We start from the raw sequence: 24,597 nt of genomic DNA, 5'->3' as shown, positions 1-24,597 counted from the left end.
GTGAAAAGCAGGATAAAATTCAGCTACTGTAGTGCTGCTGAAGTTCAAACACCCTATTTTATGGAACCAGAAATAATCACAGTTCCCATAGCACCCATGGTACTTCTTCCTCTTTCCTAACACCCACCTCAGTTATGTCTGGCTGTCCTCATGCCAGCCTCTACAAGACGGGTTACATGACTGTCATGTCTACCTCTGTGTCTCCTGCCCTTAGTTGAAACAACAGCTTGTTGAAATAACACCTTGTTGAAATGGTAGCTCTCATCGGTACCTTGGGGTGTTTTCAATTAAGACTGACATCTGGGGAGGGCGGCAGAGGAACCTGCGTTAAACTCTTTCTCCTTTGGGAGACCCATGTCTTTCCAGGGGCATGAAAGAGTGACATAGAGTCTGAACTAGCAGAGTTTTCTCTAATATCTGCGCCCCTTCCTCCACCCTGCCTGGTGCCTGATGAGCTCAGGGCTCCACTGTTTCCCTGGATGAGGTTCCAAGGGCTCAGCCAAGGTGTCTCCAAAGACTTGGATCAGTGAAGTTTTGAGCTAGAAGAATCCTGGTTAGGTGATAGTAGGGATCTAGAGAGAAGGAAGTGGTATTCTAACAGCGAGAGAGGAGACAGGGAGAAATAACCACCCAAGAATGAAGACTTGGGTGACCACAGCAGGACCGGTGATTTGAGAGGCAGCGTGAAGACCTCTGGATTACGCACCAGGAGGTCTTGGTTCTGGTGCTGACTCTATCTGGTTGTGTGACCCTGGGCTCTGGGATTCACACCGGAACCTCCACTAAGGATTGGGTCCTGGTTGTGCCAATCCATGCTGCCCGGTCCCTCACTCGTACGTGTCCCTGATCTCAAGAAAGGGTCTCCACTGGGAACTGTGGAGTCTACGAAGTCCCTCAGGACAGACCCGTCTACCAGGTGCAATGAGGGGAAGGAACCCGTTGCTGGGCGTTCACCTTGCATACCCCATGTGCTGCGTTCCTTTCCTGGAGTGGGGGGGGGGGGGCGGAGCTCAAGGAGGGTAGCTGACTTACCATGCCAGCCTCATTCCCATTCAGAGCTTTAGTCCCAAAGCTGGGATGCTGAGGCCAGCTCACAGAAAGTCTAGGAGCCACTCCCTTGCCCCTTGAGGTCCCCTGGCTTCCAGCTCCCACATACACACCCCTGCCCCCACACTCGCACCCAAGCCTCAACAAGATACCCCGAGCCCGAAGGGGGAAACTGGGGTGTAGAGTGGAATGTACTAGAGCAAACAGAGCCTTAAATATTTCTCACCTCTGACTTTGAGCAAAAGCTTCACCTTTGTGATCATGAGCACGTTGCTTTCTCAACCTGCGAGAGCATCAGTTTTCTTATCTTTCCAATGGGGGCAGTAATAGAAAGAGGGATCGCAGTAGGCTTAGGTGAGACAATGTCTGTAAGGCACCAGGCATCATCTATAATCCTTGTGAAATCCTCTGCCCCCTCCCTCCCGTGAAATTCGTGTGAAGTCTCCAACAGTCCCGTTCCTCATCAGGAAGGAGTGGCGTTGGGAAGGTGGGTGTTGGGGACTGAATGTGTGTGTTCCCCCAAATTCATATGTTGAAGCCCTTGCTCCCAGTCTGGCTGTATTTGGAATAGGGAAGTAATTAAGGTTAGACGAGGTCATGACGCATAAGGATTGGTGTCCTTGTAAGGAAGCCACCACCGGAGAGCTCATGCCCTCTCTCTGGGTGCATGAACTGAGGAAAGACCGTGTGAGCACAGAGCAAGAGGATGGCCATGTGCCAGCCAGGAAGAGAGCCCTCACCAGAACCTTGATCTTGGACTTCCAGCCCCCAGCACTGAGAAAATAAATGTCTGTTGTTTAAGCCACCCAGTCTGTGGTATTCCGTTATGGCGGCCCCGGCAGACTGATAGGTTGGGGAACTAGAAAGTCTACTATCCTCTAGGGTGGATATTAGGCCCTACTCTTCCCTCCAGGAGTTTTCTATGTAGCCCTATTAGCCCTGATGCTAATCTGCAGTAACTCATCCCTTTCTCCCCAAACGTCTACTTATCTGTGCTTCCCTCCAGGTCTCTTTGTCGAGAGGGAGGTAAATGGAGAAATATCCGGAACCATCAGGTCCTACACAAAGAGCTATAATCCATGGTCGAAGGTGCTAAGCATCTGCAGAGATGCTAAGACCTAAAGTGTTATGACAGTCTGAGGTGAGGGAGCAGGGAAAGGGGCAAGGGGCCTGGGGGAAAACAGAGTCTGGAGTATTTAAACTGGATCTTGATGAATTTCCCCTATTGGAAAACGGGCAAAGGCCCAGCAGATGGATATAGGCCAGGGTGGGGTTGACAAGGGAAGAAAAGGATCAAGTAAGAAGGAGTGATCCAGAATGGCAGAGGGATTCATCCTCCGTTCAGTAAGTAGGTACTGAGCCTTGCCCTGTGTTGGGGCTACAGTGTCCAAGACAGAAGGGGTCTCTGCCCGTATGATCTCACAGTCCGGGGAAAGAGAGACAAGAAACAAGCAAAAAGGCAAGTAAGACCGTTACAATTTACAGTTAGTGCTCTGCAAGACATAGGGTTTTGAAAAAGGATAACTGGAGGGAAGACTATACTTAAAGGTGGGTGGTCAAGGAAGACCTCTCTTCGCATGTTTACGGAATTGAAAGAAGGTCCTTGTGGCCTGAGCTTAGTAAGAGGACGAGGGGGTACTCATGAGGCTGGGAGGACTTGTGAGGCGTTGGTATGGAGTTTGGGTTTATTCTACAATAAATGGGGCATGCAGGGTTTCGAGCAGGAGAGTGACCACAACATATTTATCTTTTAAAAGATGACTCTTTCTGTATTGGTTATCTATTCCTGTGTAACAAAGTGTCACAAGTGTAGCTGTTTAAAACAACACCGTGGACAAGTCACACTAACACTCTTGCATCTTGGTTTTCGCATCCATGAAATGGGAGTAGTGATGCCTACTGCTGAAGTATAGTCAGGAATAAATGATACAATGCTTGTGAAGGATCTCCAAAACCAAGGATATAAGAAGAGCGTCAATGAACTGCAGTGTTCAGCATAGCAAGGACTGGCTCAAGTCAGCCAACCTCACCAGGGACTTACGTGTTGACCAGAATACCAATATTGAAAACATATGAAGAATAACTGGCCAGGCAGACTGGAATGTTCCTATCATGTGGTCGACACATTTTTCTCCTCTGAAAGAAATGCCTACATGGGAAGACTGAGAAACTATTTTGTAAGTTAAAAGAAGGGCAAAGAGAGGTGGTGTCTTGAAAAACCAAAGGCTCCGACTGTCAAGGCACTCACTGCTCAGCCGTACTTCCTGGTCTAAAGCGGAGACCAGTGCTTGCTCGCTCATGGGTGGCCTTTCTAAACATCCAGCACACTCTGCTCCTATTGGACCCTTAGGTGGGTTGTGATTCGTGGATCAGGCTATCTTTTTGGCTGTTCATATTTGAGGCTGAGGATGCTGTCTCCTTCCCACAACTGGATATAGGTGTTCCCATGTTGACACAGTCTCCTGGAGTGTTCCCTTTTGGTCATTGTCTAAAGTTCGTCAATTCTTACCAATTCACTCACAAAGTTACTGCATCCCAAGCTGGGGCGGGGTGAGGGGTGGGGAGATGCACCTGCAGTACTGTGTTATTTAACATACCCTAAATACACAATTTATTCAGTATGGTGGCTTTACAGATAAGGAAACCGAAGCAGAGCACACATTCCCTGTTGAGACCTTGTCTCTGGGTCCTTATAGACTCCCGGTCTCATACATTGTGTTTCCACTCCAAAAGACTCTCTATGGAATGGGTTGTCAGACGGACCCACAGTTTCCCAAAGGAAAGCTTTATGTATAGTTCAAATCCACGGAAACGAAACAAAACCAGAAAAACCCCAACTGTTTCTCCCCATCATTACAAGATCTGTCTACCCAAACAGGGCCTAGTGGAGCGCCCGCACAAAGCAGATCTCCCCAGGGGGGCTTTCCAACACAAGTCTTGCCTTGAACAACCAACTTCACCCCACCCCCACCCCCAACCACACACACACACACACACACACACACCCCTGCCGCGGCCACCCCCCGCGCAATGTTTTCAAGGCACAGTCTCCATTCCAAATCCCAAAAGGTGGGCTGAAAGGGTCTCTCTTGGCCTGGGCCGGCCCCCCTGCCCTCCGCCTCCAATGCCCTCTACTGCCGGCTCGCTCCCCAGCGCGAATTCCGCGGGTTAACTCCGAAGCTGCCACACCAGCTCCCGCTGAGCAGCTTGGCGCGCCGGCGATCAGCTGGAGGCCAGAGCAAAGCGCAGCCTCCCGGAGTTCGGCCGAAGTGCCTGTCAAGCAGCTGTCTCCCCCAGCCCCCTCCCTGCTCCCACTCCGCCGCCAGCCCCGCGGCCGCGCCTCCCTTCCGCCGGCTCCCCGCCCCTCCGCCCGCGCGCTCGGCTCCGCCAGCCTCGCGCCCGCCGGCCCCGCAACTGCAGCCCTGGCCGCAGCTGCCGCGAGCGGACGCGGGAGGGCCGCTGGGGTCTGCGCGCGGGGACCCTGCTGCTTCCCGCGGCCCTCTGTCCCTTCGGCCCCGCGGGCGAGCTCAGCGGTCTGCAAAGCCGGGGGTGCCGGCCGCCGGGAAATTGCATTGGCACCGAGGCTGTTAGATGCCGGAGAGCCCAAGTGTCCCCTTGTCATGACGAGGAGCTCTCGTCTTTAGGTATGTGCCCCTTCTCGGGTGTTCTTTTATGCTTCTGATTTTGCTTGCAACCCGGGTGAGGTCTGGGTGGCCGGGGGCGTCCTGGGCTTGAAAGAGCATTGCGGGCTCGGGAGCCGTTCCGACTGGGCGTCCTGGGCTGCCCGCGGGGGAGGGCCGCGAAGTTGCCGGGGGAAAGGGCGCACGCACTTCTGCAGGCGGAGCCCCGCGGCGCGGGGGAGAGCGGAGGGACCCGCCGCGGAGATGGTCAGGAGCCCGGGGCAGTGCCCGGGGGCGGGGCGTAGCTGGAGCGGGGACGCGCCGGGTCCGACCGTCCGTGCTCCGGGGGTGGCGGCGCGGACGCCCTCGGGTGGGTCCCCGCGGCCCGCACTCTCCAGGCCTGAGCCGAGTCCAGCGAGGGCTGGGATCTCGGCGTCCGGCGCCTTCATTTGCCCCGAGGCTGCCGGGCTTGAGCTTGGCTGGGAACCAGCCCCTTCCCCGTGGGTCTGAAATCCACGCGGGTGGGGTGGGGGTGCGGGGGCGAGATGACAATTGAGAAAAGGGGCAAGCAGGAGAAATGGGTCACGCGGACGCCGAGCTGGGTCTGGAAGGATGGGGGGAGGGGCGATGCACCTGAGGACAGGAGCACCCTGCAAGTTTCTGTGGTTTGGGAGGGGTCTGCAGAAGAAAGGCATCTGCAACTCTGTCCCTGCGAGACTGTCACCTCCTATCCTCCTCCCCGGGGGCGGTGGGGAGCAGAGAGAGAGCACTTCATTTATAAGGGGGTGGGGGCCGTCTGAAATTTCGCAAGCAGCCGCCATCCAGATGCTAAGGTGGCCCAAGCGCCTTGCGAGTCCTGGTGCGAGGGGGCAGCGCCTTGCGGGGCAAGAGCCCGTGGAAAACCAGGAGAGCCAGGCCGATGGGGGTGGGGGGAGTAGGGATTGGCCGCCGCGAAGGTTCTTATCCTGGAGACAGACGTAGGTGTTGCTTGAGGGAGCTTAGGCTTGTGATTGTGCGGAACCGATCCTGACAATCCCAGGAAACATGTTGGGGCCGTCTTTCCTCCTGCTCCCACCTTTTACACGCTCAGATCCATGCACTTGGTTGAAGTTCTGGGACCCAGACGAAGCAGTGCCCCCATTCCCAAAGAAACTGCAGTTGGCCCTCTCTACGGGACTGGGCTGCGCATCTTGGGTCAGCATTTGCCCCTTTGTTACCTGACAGGCAATCAGTTCTTCCTTTTTGCTTTCTGTGAGGTCTCTCTGGCTCTGAGAATGTTCCTCTTCTCCTTGCCACCCCCACCCCGGTATCGGCCTAGTGGCCTCCTTTCTCTTGCTTCTCCAGCGTCGTGGGACCAGACGCTGAGTTCGCCCAGGAGCACCCACCGGCTCCCTGCATTGTCTCTATCCCTCTGTCTGTCACAAGCAGGGGCCGTCACCTTGAACTCTCTAAGGGCCAGCATTGCCAGGCCATTCTCCGCTGGTTAATTAGGAAGCAGCCAGTGGCCATATCCCTTCTGTAGGAGCAAATTGCAGGGTAAGGGCGGCCAGGGGAAAGGGCCTCCCCCCTCTTCACCACTTCCTTCCAGCCCAGCCCTCCGGGTCAAGCCTCCTGTGCTCGGCTTGCCCTTCCGCTGAGATCCTGCCAAATCATGGCTCTTCCCCAGGAAGGTAATGAATGTGTCTGTCCAACCATCTGAAAACGTGACATTGGAGAGTCAGTTTAGTAAACACATGCTGTCTGGGTTGCTTTTCCAAAAGACCCCCCAATTCGTGTGGCTTCTCTCCTTCTCCAACACTCTCATGTGAGATTTCACTGTGAATGTTTTATCCTTAGTATAAATATAAAGAACTACTAAGCCAGAGCAAAGAATAACTGTGAGCATGCACTAAGGACATGCACAGCACTCTGAGTACCCAAACACAGATTCCAGAAGCGGCTCTCCTTCCTTATGTTGACGGCAAAGTAAAATTCTTTCCAGCGGGAGAGGGACCCATCCCCTTTCACGGGTGACCTAGAGAAGCCAAAGAGGCTGGGAAGCAGCTATTTATGTCTCTCCGTGTTGGTCGCTAAACTCACATAAAAATTCCACCCTTGAGTCTTGAAGTCCACTGGCTTGGGGCCCTGCCGTGACTGCCTGGTGTCGACCCTGCATCTGACTCACTAAATGGAAACACCCCTACTATGGTAAAACTCCACAGCCTGGCTGTGATACCAACCACAGGCCCACTTCTAAATGTAACCGAGTCACTTCTCTGTTACATTTTGATTTAATTCGCGGATTATTGGCTCATCTTTCAGTGTCAAGAGAGGACAGCCCAGACAAAGGCAGTTATGGAGAGGGAGCAGAACAGCTTGCACGTTTTATTTTAAGTGGTCACATCAGGCAAACAACAGTCCCTTGGGTTGAAGAGTTTGCAAACCAGTGTTTTATTTTACTGCTCATTGCATGCCGTGGGCTGGGGCGAAAAATAAGAAAGCTGTTTTGTTTTCATTCTGAAACGAAGGCAGAAGTCTACAACCAGTTTCTTGCTTCTCTTGGGAGGAAGTGGTGGTAGAAGTGAAAGTCCATTTTACTTACAGGACAGGTGCTCCTTGGGGCAACAGCACAATTGACTTTCCACTTGAGCTTCCTCTGCCCTGGTGGCCTGAGCAGGGCCTCGTGCTCCCGAACGGCTTCTTGACCAAGGTTATTTTCATCTGCCAAGCCGAACTCCAGGAACTGGAGGAGATAGACAGCTTGTGTTTGTAGCCATTCAACCAGAAAAGACTACCAACGGAAAACAGACAATGGAGCAAGGGAATTGGGGAGGGGGTGGGGAGAGGAGGTACAGATAGGCCAGCCACACATAATTGGTTCCCCAAGGGCAAATCGAGATGTGGAATGGTGTCATGAAGCAGTTGTCATGTAAACACCCCACAATGTGATTATAAGAAAGATCTATTCAGAAAGTACGATGATTATGAATATGTGCCTTTCTTTCTCTCTCTCTCTTCTTTCTTTCTTTCTTTCTTTCTTTCTTTCTTTCTTTCTTTCTTTCTTTCTTTCTTTCTTTCTTTCTTTCTTTCTTTCTTTCCTTTCTTCCTTCCTTCCTTCCTTCCTTCCTTCCTTCCTTCCTTCCTTCCTTCCTTTCTTTCCTTTCCTTTTTCCTTTTTCCTTTTTCCTTTTTCCTTTCCTTTCTTCTTTTCTTTCTTCCCTCCACACCCAGCATGGAGGTGGTGAGTTCAAGGCCACTCGGGGCTTGAACTCACCACCCTGAGATCAAGACCTGACCTGAGATCAAGAATCAGATGCTTAACCAACTGAGCCACCCAGGCATTTCTTTTTTTTTTTTTTAAGATTTTATTTATTTGAGAGAGAGAGAGAGAGAGAGCACATGAGTGGAGGGAGGTGCAGGGGGAGAAGCAGACTCCCCGCTGTGCAGGAGGCCACTATGGGGCTCCATCGCAGGGCCCCAGGATCACAATCTGAGCTGAAGGCAGACGCTTAACCGACTGAGACACCCAGGCAACCCTCTTCTTCTTCTCCTTCTTCTTCTTTTTTTTAAAGTAGAGTATGTGCCTTTCATCTGGAGGGAGCCCTCCTCTGGCTTTTCATTTCCCTCCATTTTCAAAATCATATCCTGATAGGCAGTTTCTTGGGACAACATTCTACCCCTGAAAATGAAAACCTCACCATTGTACACATGGAAGCATTCAAGTTGATTTGACTGAACAAAATCACTCAACACGTTGATCTTCAGTGAGTTCATATGGAAACACCCACACACCCTCTTCCCTCTCTGGATCTCCTCCTGGAGGCCACCAAGTTCCTCTCTGGGTTAATGGCCAGGATTTTTTGGTCACAGCCCACTCATCCCACTTTAGTTGGAAATGTTTCCTAAAAATCAGAGATTTTTTTCTCAGAGTTTTGCAAGATTTCTAGAGAAGATCGTTTTACATTTGGCCTGATGCTGGGTTGCCCTCCCTTGGAGGAAACCCTGGACCCATCAGGAAAGGAACCACTCCAGTTGATTTTATTGTGCATTGTTTACATGACACTGATGAGGACTATGTGGAGGTGAATATTTTCACACGTTCATTACACCGATTAAAAAGGAGATTGGATTTTTTTCTAACAGTGAAAGCAAATGAGATGTAATGTGTCTGCATTATGTTCCCCAAGATCAAAACCAGCTCTCTGTTAGACGGAGGAGGGAGGGGCCTTAGACAAAGGGAATATTTTTCATGCTACCTAGCATTCTAAAATATAATATAGTGATTAACAATCATGTTTATTTCTGAGGTGGATTTGAAGTCCGAGTCTGCAGTGTTATGTGATTTAGGGGAGTACCAATTTTTTTTCTTCATTTTAAGCGCCTGTTTACTGAGCAACCCTCTGGGACCTGGCCTAAGTTAGCTTTCTCCTTCAGTATAAAAGTGTATGCTGCTGATTATATATTCTAGGGGGCACACAGTCTGGAAGAGAAGTAGGCAGAACCCAGTTGTGTTGAACAGTGTGCCATCCACACATGCCTTGGTCTGTCCTGTCTACACCTGCTGTGGTGGCATGATTATTAATAACACCCTCTTTTGCTCAGAAGTGTTCCGGAGGGGACAGTAAGTCCCCCGGTCACCCTAGAAAGGAGGACTATGAGGTCAGAGGAAGGAGAAGAAGGCTGTGAAGGAGAGAGTTTGTTGCTGAGCCTGTTGTGGGCATGCAGATGAATGGGAGGGAAAGGGGAAACTCGCCCGGAGGGAGGAAGACCTTAAGCGCCCGGAGGACACAGAGGCTCCGTTTCCCTCATTCCTGTATCCTCAGGGCTTGCGCACTGCGCGCTCAGCAGGAGGTATCAAGTACGAACTCACTGCCTGTGACCTCGCCTTAAGACCAAGGCTGAAGGTAGGAGAGCTCAGGACAGTGAAGAGACCTGCCTGGCAAAGGTCAGGTGGGAACAAGTATGAAACGGGAGGCTATTAATAATGCTGAGAATGCTAAAACAAAACTGCCAGGGATCATTCCAAAAACCAGCCTGTGCGCAGAAAAACAATGTCGTGTAACTCTATCTTGTATATGCCATTTATCATTGGGGTTTGGTGCCATGGGCCTTCACCTCTAGCCTGGAGGTGATCTCTTCCTTCTCCAGCAAATTGTCCAGGAAGGAACTGTAGGAACAATGACCCCATTCTCTTCAAGCTTGTTTCCTTCTGTCCTTGTCCTGTAGGAGGGTTTTTGGAAGGGAGGAAAGGGCAGGAGCATGGGGCGGGGCTGGGGAGGGGGGTACCTTAGAAACGCAAAAGCAGTGCAGGTGAACACAAAGAGCACACGCTTTTTTTCCTTCTCCTAACTGGAGGAATCAGTTCAAAGTGACGGTTTCCCGGAGCTGATGCAATTCCCAAGAGGTTATTCCCAGTATAGCATTTGATTTCCCCACTTTGTGCTACATACGAAAGCCTGGGGTGACATGGCCTTGGCTTTAACTGTGCTGGTCTACCTTCTAATTAAGGTGACACACTCTAGGTGCCCTGCTGGTATGCAGAGGTTCAAGGTTAATGGCTCTAAGTGAAGACTCCAAGACAATGACCAGCTGGTAACCCTTCCGTGGCAATGCCATGCTTTTCATTTATAAGGTTAGCATTTTAAGCCACTTTGGAATGACTCCTGTCTTCCCAAGTTTGAAGCTAATGTTGTGATGCCTCATCCCCAGAAATAAGCGGAGCTTAGTAAAGAGAGAAAGGGACAGGTGCAAGGGTCTAGCGCTGAGAAGATGCCTCAGGGTTCGGCTGTAAGATGTACAATCAAATGGGTCACAGAATCGTTGGGTCACACTCTGGGTCGAACTTTCCAGAACAATGTTGAAAGTCACATTGGGTCACTAATGGAGTCACTGCCTGAGCAATCATCAAGAAGCTGCCTACCGATTTGAGAAGACCCCCCCTCAAAGATAGCCACATCCTGATTCCCAGAACTGGGGAATATGTTACTTCATGTAGCAAAAGGAACTTCCCAACTGTAATGAAATCCAGCACCTTGAGATTATCCTGGATTCTCTAGGTGGGCCTTGTCTCCTTGCATGGGTCCCTCAAGATGGAGAAGCTTCTCCAACTGTGGTCACAGGGCTGTGGAGGAACTGGTAAGAGGGACATAACATGGGCCGCTTTGGAGATGAAGCCAGGGGCCACAGAGGAGGAACGTGGGTGGCCTCTAGAAGCCAGAAAAAGCAAGGAAATGGATTCTCCCCTGCAGCCTCTGGAAAGGAACACAGTGTGCTGAAACCTTGAGTTTAGCCAGTAGGACCCATGTCAGACTCCTGACCTCCGGAACTGTAAGATAATAAATGTGTCATCTGAAGCCACTAAATTTGTAGGAATTTGTTACAACAGCCATAGGAAACTGATACATGCAGCCTCCCCGTCCCTCCTGCCTGCAAATCTCATGCACGTGCTCCTGGTGGGCGGCACATGTGGGATCCTAGCTGCAGGGGGTTCTAGGAAATGTCGCTGTGTGCTTCCCAGCTTCAGCTGGAAGGCATCCTGCACGGGGGCTGGAGCCACGTTGAGTGCATCTGCCGTGGGAAGTCACGGGGGGCCTGGGGGGCCACAAGTGTGTGCATGGCACTCTTAACATCCTGCTCCCAGGGGCCGCAGCATGAGGCGCAACAGAAGTGGATGCCTGAAATTCTTAGGAAATTTCACATGTGTTAGTAAGTCATCAAAGCCCAAGAGGAGTTGAGAAGGCATCAGAAGGCATACTAGACGTTCCTGTCTGATTTGTTAGAGCTCTTTGGCCGGGTGGTATGAAGGAGAGATTGTACGTAAGGATCCGTGTCAGGGATAAACATTGGTTGTCTATAGCTTAACTCCATGCAGGCAGTCTATAGGGCAGATTATATTTTCCAAAGATGTCTTCAACAGTATATCCACCCAACATGCCCTCCCCACAAAGCGACTTGGAGACTCTTTCCGGGGAGAAATGAGGGGTAGGTTCCCCTCCCTCAAATTGTGACTTTTTCCACTAATAGAAAATGTGACCTCCAAGGCTAGATAGGTCCTAAAAGACAAATCAGCTTCTACCTTCTTGGCTGGAATTCTAGTTCCTGAAGCCATTAGCCGCCTTGTAAGCTGTCTGACTTTCCCGAAGCTATCACACCACGAGGAAGCCCAAACTACCCGAGCACATGGACAGGCTGGAGACCACAAGGAGAGAGAAAGATGTCTGGCCCAGCTCCTGGATCCTCTGCCCACTCTGCTCCCCATCTAGCCGCCATTGGACAGCAGACCAGACCCTGAGCCAGAACCCAGGTCCAGCAGAGAGCCTCTCCTAGTTCCTGACTCACTGTTGTTGTTTTAGGCCGCCACATTTTGGGTTGATTTTTCACCCCGCAATAAATAACTGGATTGGTCCATACAGTCAGATGCAGAACAAAGATCAATTCAAACCATCTCGTGTTATTCCCGTTACATTTCTTCACTCTGAGAAAATAACATGACAGTTGTCAGCAGTAGAAAAACCAAATCTAAAGCCCACCTTCCCCTCCTGTAGAATATCGGCCTAAGAAACTATTCCTAAAGAAACTCATTCCTAAAATGTGTATCTGAAGGGGGCACCTGGGTGGCTCAGTCAGTTGACCATCTGCCTTTGGCTCAGCTCATGATCCTGGGGTCCTGGGATCGAGCTCCGCATCGGGCTCCCCGCTCAGCAGGGAGTCTACTTCTTCCTCTCCCTCTGCCTCTCCCCCTGGCTCACGCTCTCTCACTCTCTCTCTCTCTCTCAAATGAATAAGTAACAGTTCTTTAAAAATATGTATATCTGAAGCAAACTGTCACCAGTTTGGTTTGTTTGCATGGAACTGGTAGCATTGAGGGGTTTCAAACTGCCTAATTCAACATGTGAAAAAGCAAGAATCCAAATAACTTCTTTTTCTTTATTTTTTTTAAACTTTGCTTGCTTGTTTGTTTATTGCAGTAATCTCTATGCCCAGCATGGGGCTTGAACCCATGACCCTGAGATCAAGAGCTGTATGCTCCTCTGACGGAGCCAGCCAGGTACCCCCCCCCCCCCCGCCAAAGAACTTCTTTTTAGAGTAGAACTGCTTCAGTGTGGTCAGTAGAGGTGCTGCAAGCCTTGAGTTGGGGGGGGGGGTGTCCTCACCGTGGGGACCCACTGAGGGCACAACCAGAGATGAAAGAGTAGCCGGCTGGCCCACAGGGACCTGGCCCCCGAGGAGCGGTCAGCTACACTGGAGCCCCTTCTCCCTGCAGGCTGACTGCCCTGTTTCTCTTTCTACCACCTCTTTTCTGCACATGCCTCCTTCCCTGTTCCTCAAGTTTACTGTTCCTGAAGTCCAAGTTCAAGACCCCCGTGATACTGCCCTATGTTCTGTGGACGTTTGCAGATTGCACATCGTGTCCCACTGAAGCCACAGAGCCCTGTGAGGTAGCGGGACTCACATTAATGCCCCTGGCTCCCCAATCAGGAAGCACAATGTACAGATGAAGTGGCTTGTCCAAGATCACGGTGCTGAAGGGGCTGGGTCAGCACTGAGTGTCCCCACTCCTTGTTTGGGGTCTGTCGGCCCCAGAAGATCCACTCAACCAGCCTTTGTGGCAAAAACGGCGTGAGGCTGGAGAGAGGGAGAGGTGATTGGTTCTGCCTGCCACATGCAATCACCATAATGTGGCCTATTTGAGCCCAAATTCACCGGGAGCCCGAAGTCTGATTCTTTTCTCTCATTACCTGACTAATGCTCTCAGTCTGATATGTATTTTGCACGTGGAAACTTACCCCTATAATGACAGAACAAGGGTCAGGAACTGCTCCCGTTTCAGGCTCCCATGACATTTCCAGAAAAGTTTGACCTTTGAGTTTTGTCATAATGGTCTTTGGCCTAAAATAGGATCGAAATGACATGTGCTGTTTCTTTTTCAAGGGTTTTTTGTTGTTGTTGTTGTGTTTTGTGTTGAAGATCCTCTGTGTTTCTTCACATTAAGATATTTTCCAGATGTAATTTTTTTTTTTTTTGGCTCCCATTGTCACAAAGTGACTCTTTCCCCAGTGAAGGAAGAGAGCAGCCAAAGCAGAAAGAGGCTGAGGGGCTGCATTAACTCAAGATGCTTCCACGTATGTGGATGTGTAGCTATCGAGCTAGAGGTACTGAGAAAACCAGATTGAGGAAATGTGTAGTTTTTCCCTTAAAGAACTAGTCTCATCCTTTACAGTCTGACAGGGGCAGAATAGACCCAGGTGACCTTGCACGTGTACTACATCTGCCAAAAAGGACCTTCCTCCATCACCTTCCAGTAGGTAAATCATGATCCTGAATGTAGCACAGACACCAGGCCTTCCTGCGCACAGGGGTATCTGAAGTTGCTGCAATTTTTTTAGAAGATTTTATTTACTTATTTGAAAGAGAGAGCATGAGTGGGGGGAGGGTCAGAGGGAGAAGCAGACTCCCCGCCGAGCAGGGAGCCCGATGCGGGACTCGATCCCGGGACCCTGAGATCATGACCTGACCCCAAGGCAGACACTTCACTGACTGAGGCACCCAGATGCCCCAAGTCATTGCAGTTTTTTAAAAATAAATGCAAATCCTGAATTATAGATGAGGGTATATGTGTGTCATATTGCATGTTGACATAAAGCCCCCCTTCTATTGTGAAATACCCAATCTAAATAAAAATGTTTTCTACAATAGTAATCTGAAAATAACAGAGACCATTTAGTAGCATTTCCAGTGTTCCAGGCACCTGTGTTAATTCCCTGAGTCCTCACAGGGCCCTGAGGTCATTCCTATTATCATCACCAGTTTATAGATGAGAGACATGAGGCCCAGCAAGAGTCATATGAGCAGAGCCCACTTTTAAACCTGGGTCATCTGGACTGTGGCTGTGGGCATAAATACACAAAGACCCCCTATTCAGAGTTCCCACGGGAACTGCCACTGAGTAGCATGCTCAGGAAGCTGGAGTCCCCCAACATGACTGAGCTGGGTTGTTGTTGCTGGATCACTTGGTGTAGCAACTCAGTCCTCAAAGACTGTCCATGTGGTTCTCAGGCTGGGGTTCTCAGTTGATATCAAGGCTCCTTGATATTTTCCTGTAATCATTGAGAAGATTTTGGACATTGCCCAGCCACAAGGTTCCGGATTCCGGCTAGGTAAGCAGTGTGTCTGCATAGGTGCCCTAACGGAGACATGAACCAGGCGCTACTCCTCAGAGTAGGCTGTGCACCCTGATAAATCACACCCTGTCAGTGGCCAGGCTCCTTCCTTGTTGCACACGACCAACCCTCACGATGCCTCAGAGATCTGGGCCACTCTGAAAAGGGGGAGGGAAATAGTGAAAAAGCAGAGGAAAAAGGAATCATGCATTCCTTTTCATAAAGACCATTGTCTGATCCATACCCACATGTAAAGTATCCCCCGATCCGTTTTGTCTTAGTTACTGGATGTAGGAAAACAAGATCATTGTTAATCCATGCAGCGCTCTAATTTATGCATGGGAGAATTATATAGGGTAATGACCTGCAACTGAAGAAAAATGAATCATGTCAGCTCGGCTTAATCGTTGTACAGTTTGCTACTCCGTCTCTCTATTAGAAAAGATTCGAAGCAGTAACCAGTGTGTGTGAGATGTAAACTCGCATGGGTTTGTTAAATGGAGTATTCTTTTCCCTTTGATGTGCATCACAAATAGAGTCCTCAGGTCTGGACTGACTAGATTTGAATAGGATTCCCAGAACAATAGCTTTAATTTACTGACTTAACTCTGGGTTCATCTTTTCCAGAAGTGCCCATTTTTCAAATCCATGTGAGATAAGTTATCTTCCTGGGCCCCATGTTAGCCTGAGTCTAATTTCTTTTGTGGGAATAATTCAGTGGGAATGATGATGATTTCCTTTGTTGACACTGATGGGGGATTTATAGTCATGATTACTAGCTTCCACACGGTCTCCGGACCTCTGTGATCCAGTCGCCTCCAAAAGCTAAACCTAAAACAAGCAGCTGGAACTAATTATGGGGCATTGAGTGGACCTGGATGGAAATATCCTTGTGACTTTTGTCAAGCAATGGATGGTTTGAACTCATATAAAATAGTTCAGAGAAGAATAAGACTTGGTAAAAGTGTGCTTAAAAACTTATACTGTGTGACTTTTCAAACATTTGAGACAGGCTACAGTAATGTACAGTTTATAAAAAGGAATTAACGTTCACGCTACAATTGAGCTATGAGTTTTGCTCTGAACTTCCTTGAAGCCAGGCAAAAGGGAGTCCATGGTAGATTATCACTTAAGTTTTTGCTTTCAGAAAATTGGACATACAAAAGGCAGTAGTTCCTCAGAGGGCGGATTCCCCTGGCAACGAATTATAAAAGAAAAAATGTCTCGGGGCGCCTGGGCGGCTCAGTCTAGTTAAGCGTCTGCCTTGGGCTCAGGTCATGATCCCGGGATCCTGGGATCGAGCCCCACATCAGGCTCCCTGCTCAGTGGCGAGTCTGCTTCTCCCTCTGCCTCTGTTCCTCCCCCTGCTCATGCTCTCTCTCTCTCATATAAATAAATAAAATCTTTAAAAAAAATTAATTAATAAAAAAAAGAAAAAAATGTCTTATGTGGGAACTTATATGTAGAAGAGGTTAAACTGAGCTAGTTAAACCAACGCCTTGCAGTCAAGTTCAAAAGGCAGCACCTTGTGTTTTGAACTCCACTCCGATTTTCTTATCCCTCCACTGGATTCCCCTAAAAATCTAAAAGGAGCAATCAGAGGACAGTTCATGAAGAGAAAAAGAACAGGTATATTTGGCCCTCAGTTGCTATTGTTTGGAAAACAATGACCCCACTTTTCTAAGGCAAAGTTACATGCCCTAATCAGATTCTGTCTTCAGGGGCAGTTGAGCATGACTCACCCCTTGCCCACCCTCCCCGCACACCCCTCCCAGGGGAGCCCAGCTCAGATAATTGAGTTGCAACTCCATAATCTGGTTTATGTGCCAGAATTTCTCACTTGAGATTTTAGGTTCTAGCAAGACCAGCTCAATTAGCAAAATAAATCAGAGCATAAAAACATAAAACTTGCATTGTTTAGGTAAGGCTATTGGTGTTTTTATTCTTGACCTTGATGAGGATGACGATGGTGACGAAGATGGTGATGATGATGGTGATGATGGAGATAATGGTGATGATGGGGTAAGGCATCAGTTTCACTGAGTACATACTTTGGGCCTGGCATTTTGCTTTATAAGCCTGATGTCCCTCAATCCTCATAAGGACTTTCAGACATAGATATTATGATCCCTATTTTACAGAAGAAGAAACCATTGTGCCAAGGTCAATGTCCCAAGAGGGAGATGCATACCAGTTGCGTGACTGCCGACTGATTCCGTAACCACATGCCTGCCATACAACTTGATGTGTCTTTGTGTGCCACGTATGTGTTTGAACTTCTGGATCCTGCTGCTTCTTTATTCTCACTTGCTCCTTCTCTCTACCCCTTACCGAAGACACTGGCTGTGGGACTCTCTAAGATTCTGTATAACTTGAGACCCTCTATCAATCAACTAGAGCTTCGATGGCATGAAATTGCCGAGTCCACTCTCAGGAAATACGTGATACTTGTATGCACGATGTTTACGTGTGCTCTTCATTTGCTAGGACAAATGTTCTCACGTAAACCATTTTCCTTAACTCCAGAAGTACTAACAGAAACATAACTGTAAATTTAATACTGCCCTTTCTTGCTGCGAATATTAATTGTAGCACGCAGTGTAATCTGGAATCCAGCTCTGGAGGGTGGCAGAAGGTGGGGTATGGTGACTGGTTGTGTCTAGCCTCCTGTCCACCCTGTTGCCCCCTTTCCTCTTCACCCTGAGTACCCCAGGCTGAACAGTTGGAGGGCATTTGCTCTTGGGGCTGTAACCCCCGCACTGCTAACTCAGAAACAATAGAGCCATTCTGCCAAATGATATATTTTTGGTGCACAGAAAAATTCTATCCCTCCACGGGATCAAAATACATTCCTATGTGAATTCATGTCATTTTTGAAAGACATTACTTAGTTCACATTCGGAATTGTGCTCATCCCTTTTGATTGTACTCAACACCCACATTCAATGTTCTCTGTACTTTCAATTCCAAAGTCTGAGCAGAGGTTTGAGAAACATACAGTGTGGATGACATCCTTCAAAAAAGAAAATGTTCAGAGCTGCTGATTGTCTGGAGGGTGTTCGCTGAAAAACCAGCAAATCATGCCATAGAAAATCACCTCTTAAAAAATGCCTGCTTATGGGGTAAAATATCCTAGGATCCTGCACCATATTTAATACCAACCTCATTTTTTTTAAAGATTTTATTGTTAAGTAATTTCAACACCCAATGTGGGGCCCCGAACTCATGACCCCGAGATCAAGAGTCGCGTGCTCCATTGACTGAGCCAGCCAGGTGCCCCCCAACTGCATTTTTTAAATAGGAAAATCAACTGTTTTCGACTCCCTCTGCATATATCATATAGTCTCTATCATTGAAGACTAGCTCAGTTTACTAATTCAATTTGCAAGAGACTAGAGAACGCACAGTACCTGGGTAAATTATAAAACTCATGCAATCAACTCCTATGAAGCTTTTCTCCTCTGGGAGATGCACAGGGAGGCTCAACCTAGACCTTATTCGACTAAAAATGACTTGATAATACATTCTCATCACCGTTACAATACAAATAGCAAATGCATATTCACTCTTCTAAGCATTTGACATTCACTGACCTATTGACTCTTCACAGCAGCCTGTGAGCTTGGCCTTTTTGTCATCCCCATTTTACAGGTGAGGTCAACTGAGGCCTGGAGAGGCTAAGCCACCTGTCAAATCTGCACATATAAAGTGGTCTTGCTGGCCACAAACCCAGGCAGGCTGAGTTCTTTCATCCCAACAGCCTTGGGATAGAAGGCATTACATTTCTTTTAGAGAGAGGGAGGGAGCAGGTGGGGTGGGGGAAGGGCCAGAGGGAGAGGAGAGGGAAAAATCCTCAAGCAGACTCCGCACTGAAGCGTAGAGCCTGACTGGAGTGTGCGGGGGGGGGGGGGGGTGTAGGGGGGGGTCTCATGACTCTGGGATCATGACCTGAGCCAAAATCAAGAGTCAGGCGCCCAACTGACCAAGTCACCCAAATGCCCCCTAGAAAGCATTACTTTTAAGTCTTCTCAAGAATGGAAAAGTTTTTCTTTTAAATCCTAAGATTCCCAGAACCATTCCCTTTTTCTGTCATTCAATAAAGATACAATTATATCCTGCTTTTCTGACGAAGACTTGCAATGTCTTTTTCAAATATTTTTTGTAGTGGAATTGGAATCAGGTGACCAGAGACCCATTAATGACTTAATTGTTTACATATTAAAAGAATGGAAGGGAGATATGATCAGTGATTGCTGCATACCATGTGCACCGAGAAAATGTAAACCCTGGGAAGATTTTTTTAAAAAATACCTATCCCCAAGCCCCACCCCAGATCAGCTACATTGAAATCTCAGATAGTGACGTTTTTAGAAGCTCTCCAGGTAAATCATCATCATCATCATCATCATCATCATCACCATCAATGAAATAAAACCTTCCAGGGGACTCTAATATGCAGCCAGGTTTGGGAACGTCTAAATTAGATGTTGCAGTATGTTAAGTTTTTTCTAGTTATTGATAGTTAAATCAATAGGAAGTTACAGAGGCTGGGATGTAGGTTAAATATTTATTTCAGTGTAGCAAATGTTTTCAAATAAACCAATGACTGAGCTGCTAACAGTGACCATGATTTTCTGGATTTAACCAGAGTATAAGGTACAGGGAGGGCATTACCCCTGAATGGCAAAGATTGCCCATTTATTTTTGTTGAATCTAAAATGCTGTCATGGGATGCCCAGGTGGCTCAGTCACTTAAGTGTTTGCCTTCAGCTCAGGTCATGATCCCAGCGTCCTAGGATCAAGCCCCATATTGGGCTCCCTGTTCAGTGGGGAGTCTGCTTCTCCCTCTCCTTCTCCCTCTGCAACCCCCAGCTCATGCTCTCTCTCTCTTGCTCTCTCAAATATCCAAATAAAATCTTAGGGGAAAAAAATTGCTGTCATTATCGTTATACTGTGTTGTTAACCCATAATGAGCACCTCATTGTGGGAATGGTTATAAAATAAGAAAATACAACGTAAGGGGCATAATAGAAAAGTATCATCCTGAGCCATCTGAGCACCCAGTTACTACCGATGGACGATGTTGGTGGGGCATTCTGAACACTGATGACCCTCCGCTCCAGGTTGATGGGAAGTCACGTTAAGAAACAGGCAAAGAAAACTAGGCGAGGAATTCTGCCTTCTCAGCTGAAGGAAAATGGAGTTGGGTAGACACAAGAGCACATCTGGGCGGTAGATGCTCGACTCCTCCAACAGTCTTGTGGCTGGTGGCCTACAGGTCAGTTTTCTTACCTAAACAACAGGAATCGTGATAACTATCATACCCGACAGGGTTGCTAACAGGATATAGGGTAGCTGTCAAAGCCTTTGGAAAAGAGGAATCTGCAAACCTAAAATGTTATTTCCAATCTCCTCTTTGAGGCCCTGAGGCGATACTGGAGACACACAGAGCTGCTTAGCCACCAGAAGAGGAACCATTCTATTTTCTTTCTAAAGGGTCACCTATTCTGAAGTCTTCTTAATTTAGCACCTGCTACTACATTCTTTGGAAAGAAGCTCCATACGCTGGAGAGGTCTTTGTCCATTGGCTTGAACGCCTACCTTCCCTACACGGAGATTATTTCATTTTTTTGTTTTTGCATGGCTCTTATTACGCAGTCCCACGCCCAGTCCCAGTTTGCTTGAAGTATGCATTTGTTTCTGCAAGTCCTGACAGCCTTCGACCTCCCTGTCCCCTTGTCAGTGGTGAGAGTCTCAGGGTACTCCCACGGGCTGCTCCCTGCTAGCCAGAGGACAGAGGCAAACTTGACGCTCCCTGACCACACAGCTCCCTCTCCATTGGCCCAAGAGACATGGTTCCAGTTTGGAGTGCCTGTGTTTACACAGATGTTGGCCTGAGTGCAGTGGAAAATTACGTGGATTTGGAACGTAAAGCCAGTTGATTTGATCATCAGTGTGGTCAAATTATAGACTTCTTGTTTGCTTTGAAGTGGGATAGAGTAGACCCACCAAGCTAAAAGGCCAAACAAAATCTCCTTCTCTTCTTAGAGAAAATAGACAAATTTCCCTTCTTGATGACCTCGTCTTTATCTACACCAGGATCTGAGCAACTCAAGGATTATCCTGCATCGCATCCATCTTGCCTTCACCATTTTTCCGTTTACTGTGTCCTGAAGTGCTCCATAAAGAGGACAAAGGTTAAGAATTACTGTCTCCTGGGGCACCTGGGTGGCTCAGTTGATTAAGTGTCTGCTTTCAGCTCAGGTCATGATCCCAGGGTCCTGGGATTGAGCCCTGCTTCGGGCTCCCTGCTCAGCAGGGGAGTCTGCTTCTCCCTCCCCCTGCTCTTGTGCTCTCTCTTGCTCTCTCTCTCCCTCTCAAAATATAAGTAAAATCTTTAAAAAAAAAAAAAAGAATTACTGTCTCTAAAGTCATTCTTTCCTGCCTTATGCTGGATGAGTGTCCTGATACCCATATGCCACTTGAGATTGTCTTATTTTTCTAGCACTGGGCTAGTAGACACCCAATAAATTATTAAAATATTCAATAAACAGACTTAACAGAGCAAATGGAATAACAAATTCCTGCCTACCCATCACCCCGTTGCAACAGTTGTCAAGAATTTGCCACACCTGCTTCATGTATCCCTTTTGTTATTGTGGTTGAAGCATTTTAAAGCAAATCTAGACCTTAGGTCATTTCACTCCTGTACCCTTTCGTGTGTGTCTCAAAAGTATGGACGTTTTCTCACATGATCCTTATTCCATTCTGTGCCTAAACAATTAGCAATAGCTCTTATTAATATCTACTTCATATTAAAATGTCCCAAGTGTCTCAAATATGACCTTTGTTCTGTTGGTTTGTCATCATGATCAAAATAGGACCCACACCTTGCATCTGGTTGGTATGTCTGTTGAGTCTCTTGTTGCCCCACCCCTTCTCTTTTTTCTTGAAGAAATTATTTGATTGGTAAGGAGTCTGAGGTCCTGCGAAGTGGTCCCAGGGAGGTCTGTTCCCTGTTTTATTTCTCCCAGGCTGTCCAAAGAATCATCGGGTCTCACTCCGTTTAGAACGTCGCCCGGGCTGATGGGAGGGGGAGGATGACGACAGTCGGTAAGGACCCATGAAAATGAGTGACAACCACTTTCTCACCAGTGAACCAAGGAAACACTTTAAAAGACACAGGGCCAAAGGAAGACCAACCATTGCAGAGTGAGATCTCAGTCCCAGAAGACTAAAAGTAGTTCTTCACACAGGTCTGGTGTGACCCAGCAAATGGAGTGAATTCCGTGAGTGACCATAGGGAAGGTCTAGCAGAGAGCAGGGTTTCAAGCTGGGGAGAGGGGGTGGTTGAGAGGTGCATTAGAGGAGACAGGGGGTCTGGGGAAAAGTCTTCCAACCCCTCATTTTCTTGCTCTATAAAAATGGGCCTGGGGCCCCTGGGTGGCTCCATTGGTTAAGTATCTGACTCTTGGTTTTGGCTCAGATCATGATCTGGGAATCCTGGGATCGAGCCCTGCATTGGGCTCTGAGCTCAGTGGGGAATCTGCTTGTCCCACTCCCTCCCCTCTGCTCCTCCTGGCACTCTCTCTCTCAAATAAATAAATAAATAATCTTTTTTAAAAAAATGGATCTGACCCTCTCTAGGTAAATTGACTCAGGACAGTGAGAGGGGAAAGCATCCTGACCGTGCCTTTTGGGCTCAGAATCCAAGTAATACGACATTTCACATGTGCACAAATAGCCTGTCACGTATTCTTTTGTCCTGGGTGTTAGAAATTTACCATATGTGGAAGGATCCAGTTCTTTGGTGTGGGTCTTTCTTTGGTAGGAAGAAGCCATAAACATTTGTTCTTTCTTTGCACTAAATTGTACTTTAAGCTAAGGATTAGATGGGCTTTTGCTTCCTTGCTGTTTTTACAGCTTTGAATCCTTTGGACAAAGCAAAGGATAGTAAGAAATTACTAACCAGTCTTGGTATCATAAACAGGAACATAATTCTGCTTTGTTGAGAATCTAGCTATACCTAACTGCTTTGCATTCTAATGATAAATTATTTGTTTTTGGCAACCCAAAATAACTCAGCAGATGTTATTCACATGGCCACCTTCTTGGTATGCAGCAGCAAGGACCAGTAATGAAACCATGATCCTTATTATAGCTGCTTAATTTGCCAAAATTACCATGCAGGGAACATGTGTCCAGAGAACAAATCTGAAAAGCCACTCAATTTTGAAGATGCTGGCAGATGATGACGCGCTCATGCCCAGCCTAACTCCACTAGAATCCCGGAATAACTTTCCAACACCAAGTTCTTCCAGAAGGAATCCATCGGTACACTTTACTTCAGCTGTACTTTGTTTAATAATAATCCACACACCGTCATACAAAACACCACAGATGTAGGGAGACCCAGTTTAAAATTATCAGAGAAATGTACTTCAGGGCAGGGAGAATTCAACATGACAGATCAAAGTCTCCCTATTAATACATAATGACCAGAAAATGCCAACATCCAGCTAGCTCGTGTCCTCAGCCAAAACCTTTTTCTGTTTGTAGGCTGCTTAAAAAAAATTATGAAGTCTAATGAACATTTCTACACTTTCATCGGACTGTAGTGTGATTGATCATTGGGCAATTGACTCATGGAACAGGTTCACTCCAACACCAATATCCCTTTATCAATTATTAATTTTCATAATAAATCTGTGCTATGAGAAGTCTTTCTATAAACGTATAGTTCTATAAGTGAACCACTTCAATAGCTAACAGTTAGCAACTATTTAGGGCCATCAGAACACGTTTTCACTGGGGCGCCTGGGTGGCTTTATTGGTTAAGTGTCTGACTCCTGATCTCAGCCCAGGTCTTGATCTCAGGGTCCCGAGTTCAAGCCCAGCATGGAGCCTACTTAAAAACAGCAATGCTAACAACAACAAAACACACTATCTTTACCAGACTTGTAAAAAGCTCCATGACACAGGCTATAACCAAGAGAATGATATAGGTAAGGTCATGAAAGAGTGTCTCGTTCGCATATGCAACTAGGAACAGAGACTGTGAATAATAATGCATATCTTCCCACATAAATTCTGTACGCTTCCCTCCTCTGGATGAGCCCTCACTAGTTTTTTGTTTTTTTTTTTTTTTGTAGAAAAAAAGCCAAGTTAGGGACTCTGGGGGCCAAAGCCCAGAAGGAGTCCAGGTGTGCTAACTGGGTTTCTTCATGATTACCAGACCCCCTAAAGCCCCCAGAAGCAGCCCTGCATACCCTTAGGTGTCATTTTCAAGTCTATAATAAGATGCCTGAACGCTAAGCGTTCGAAGTGCTGCTTTTAAAAGTGTTGTCATAACAACAGGAATAAAATGACGAATGTAACTTGAGTTTTAAGGAACTGCCTTAGTTTTAAGTCCATTGTGTTACCTTCATGTTGCAAGAGCTTAGCTGTAACCTCCTACCTAGCTCAGATGAAGGCCGTGATCATTTCACGACACCACGATCGAGTCCGTGGTTTTAGCTGTATTTGCCATCACATAACTGTCAATCAATTTGATTTACTTGTTCAGATGGAAAAAAAAAAAAAAAGAATGGACCATATGTAAGAATATGTCTTAGTTTGATTATGTAAGCCATATCTGAAAAGCTTTAAGATAATTTATCCTTTTGGGGCGCCCAGCTGGCTCAATCAGTGGAGCATGTGATTCTTGATCTTGGGGTTGTGAGTTCGAGCCCCACATTCAGTGCTGAGATTACTTAAAAAAATCTTAGAAAAAGAAAAGGTAATTTATCCTTT

General features: G+C 47.6%; 1 protein-coding gene across 9 annotated transcripts in view; it reads left to right on the top strand.

Annotated features, from left to right (window-relative positions):
- The window catches only part of RIPOR2 (RHO family interacting cell polarization regulator 2), a 221,607-nt gene that overhangs the window by 130,291 nt on the left and 66,719 nt on the right, over positions 1 to 24,597 (top strand). The window contains exons 1-2 of one of the 9 annotated variants that reach the window (XM_027601507.2): positions 4,575 to 4,691; positions 16,947 to 17,068. The exons of 4 other annotated variants lie outside the window; for them this stretch is intronic. In XM_027601507.2, coding sequence (XP_027457308.1) covers positions 17,031 to 17,068 — 38 coding nt within the window. In that variant the 5' untranslated portion in view covers positions 4,575 to 4,691; positions 16,947 to 17,030. Of the gene's footprint in view, positions 1 to 4,435; positions 4,692 to 16,771; positions 16,828 to 16,946; positions 17,069 to 24,597 lie in introns of those variants that run through there. 4 more of the 9 variants (XM_027601511.2, XM_027601506.2, XM_027601510.2 and 1 more) reach the window with 4 other exon arrangements.

Source organism: Zalophus californianus, chromosome 7 (genome assembly GCF_009762305.2).
Source record: "Zalophus californianus isolate mZalCal1 chromosome 7, mZalCal1.pri.v2, whole genome shotgun sequence".
Classification (NCBI taxonomy): Eukaryota; Metazoa; Chordata; class Mammalia; order Carnivora; family Otariidae; genus Zalophus; species Zalophus californianus.
This window is presented reverse-complemented; position numbering and strand designations above follow the sequence as displayed.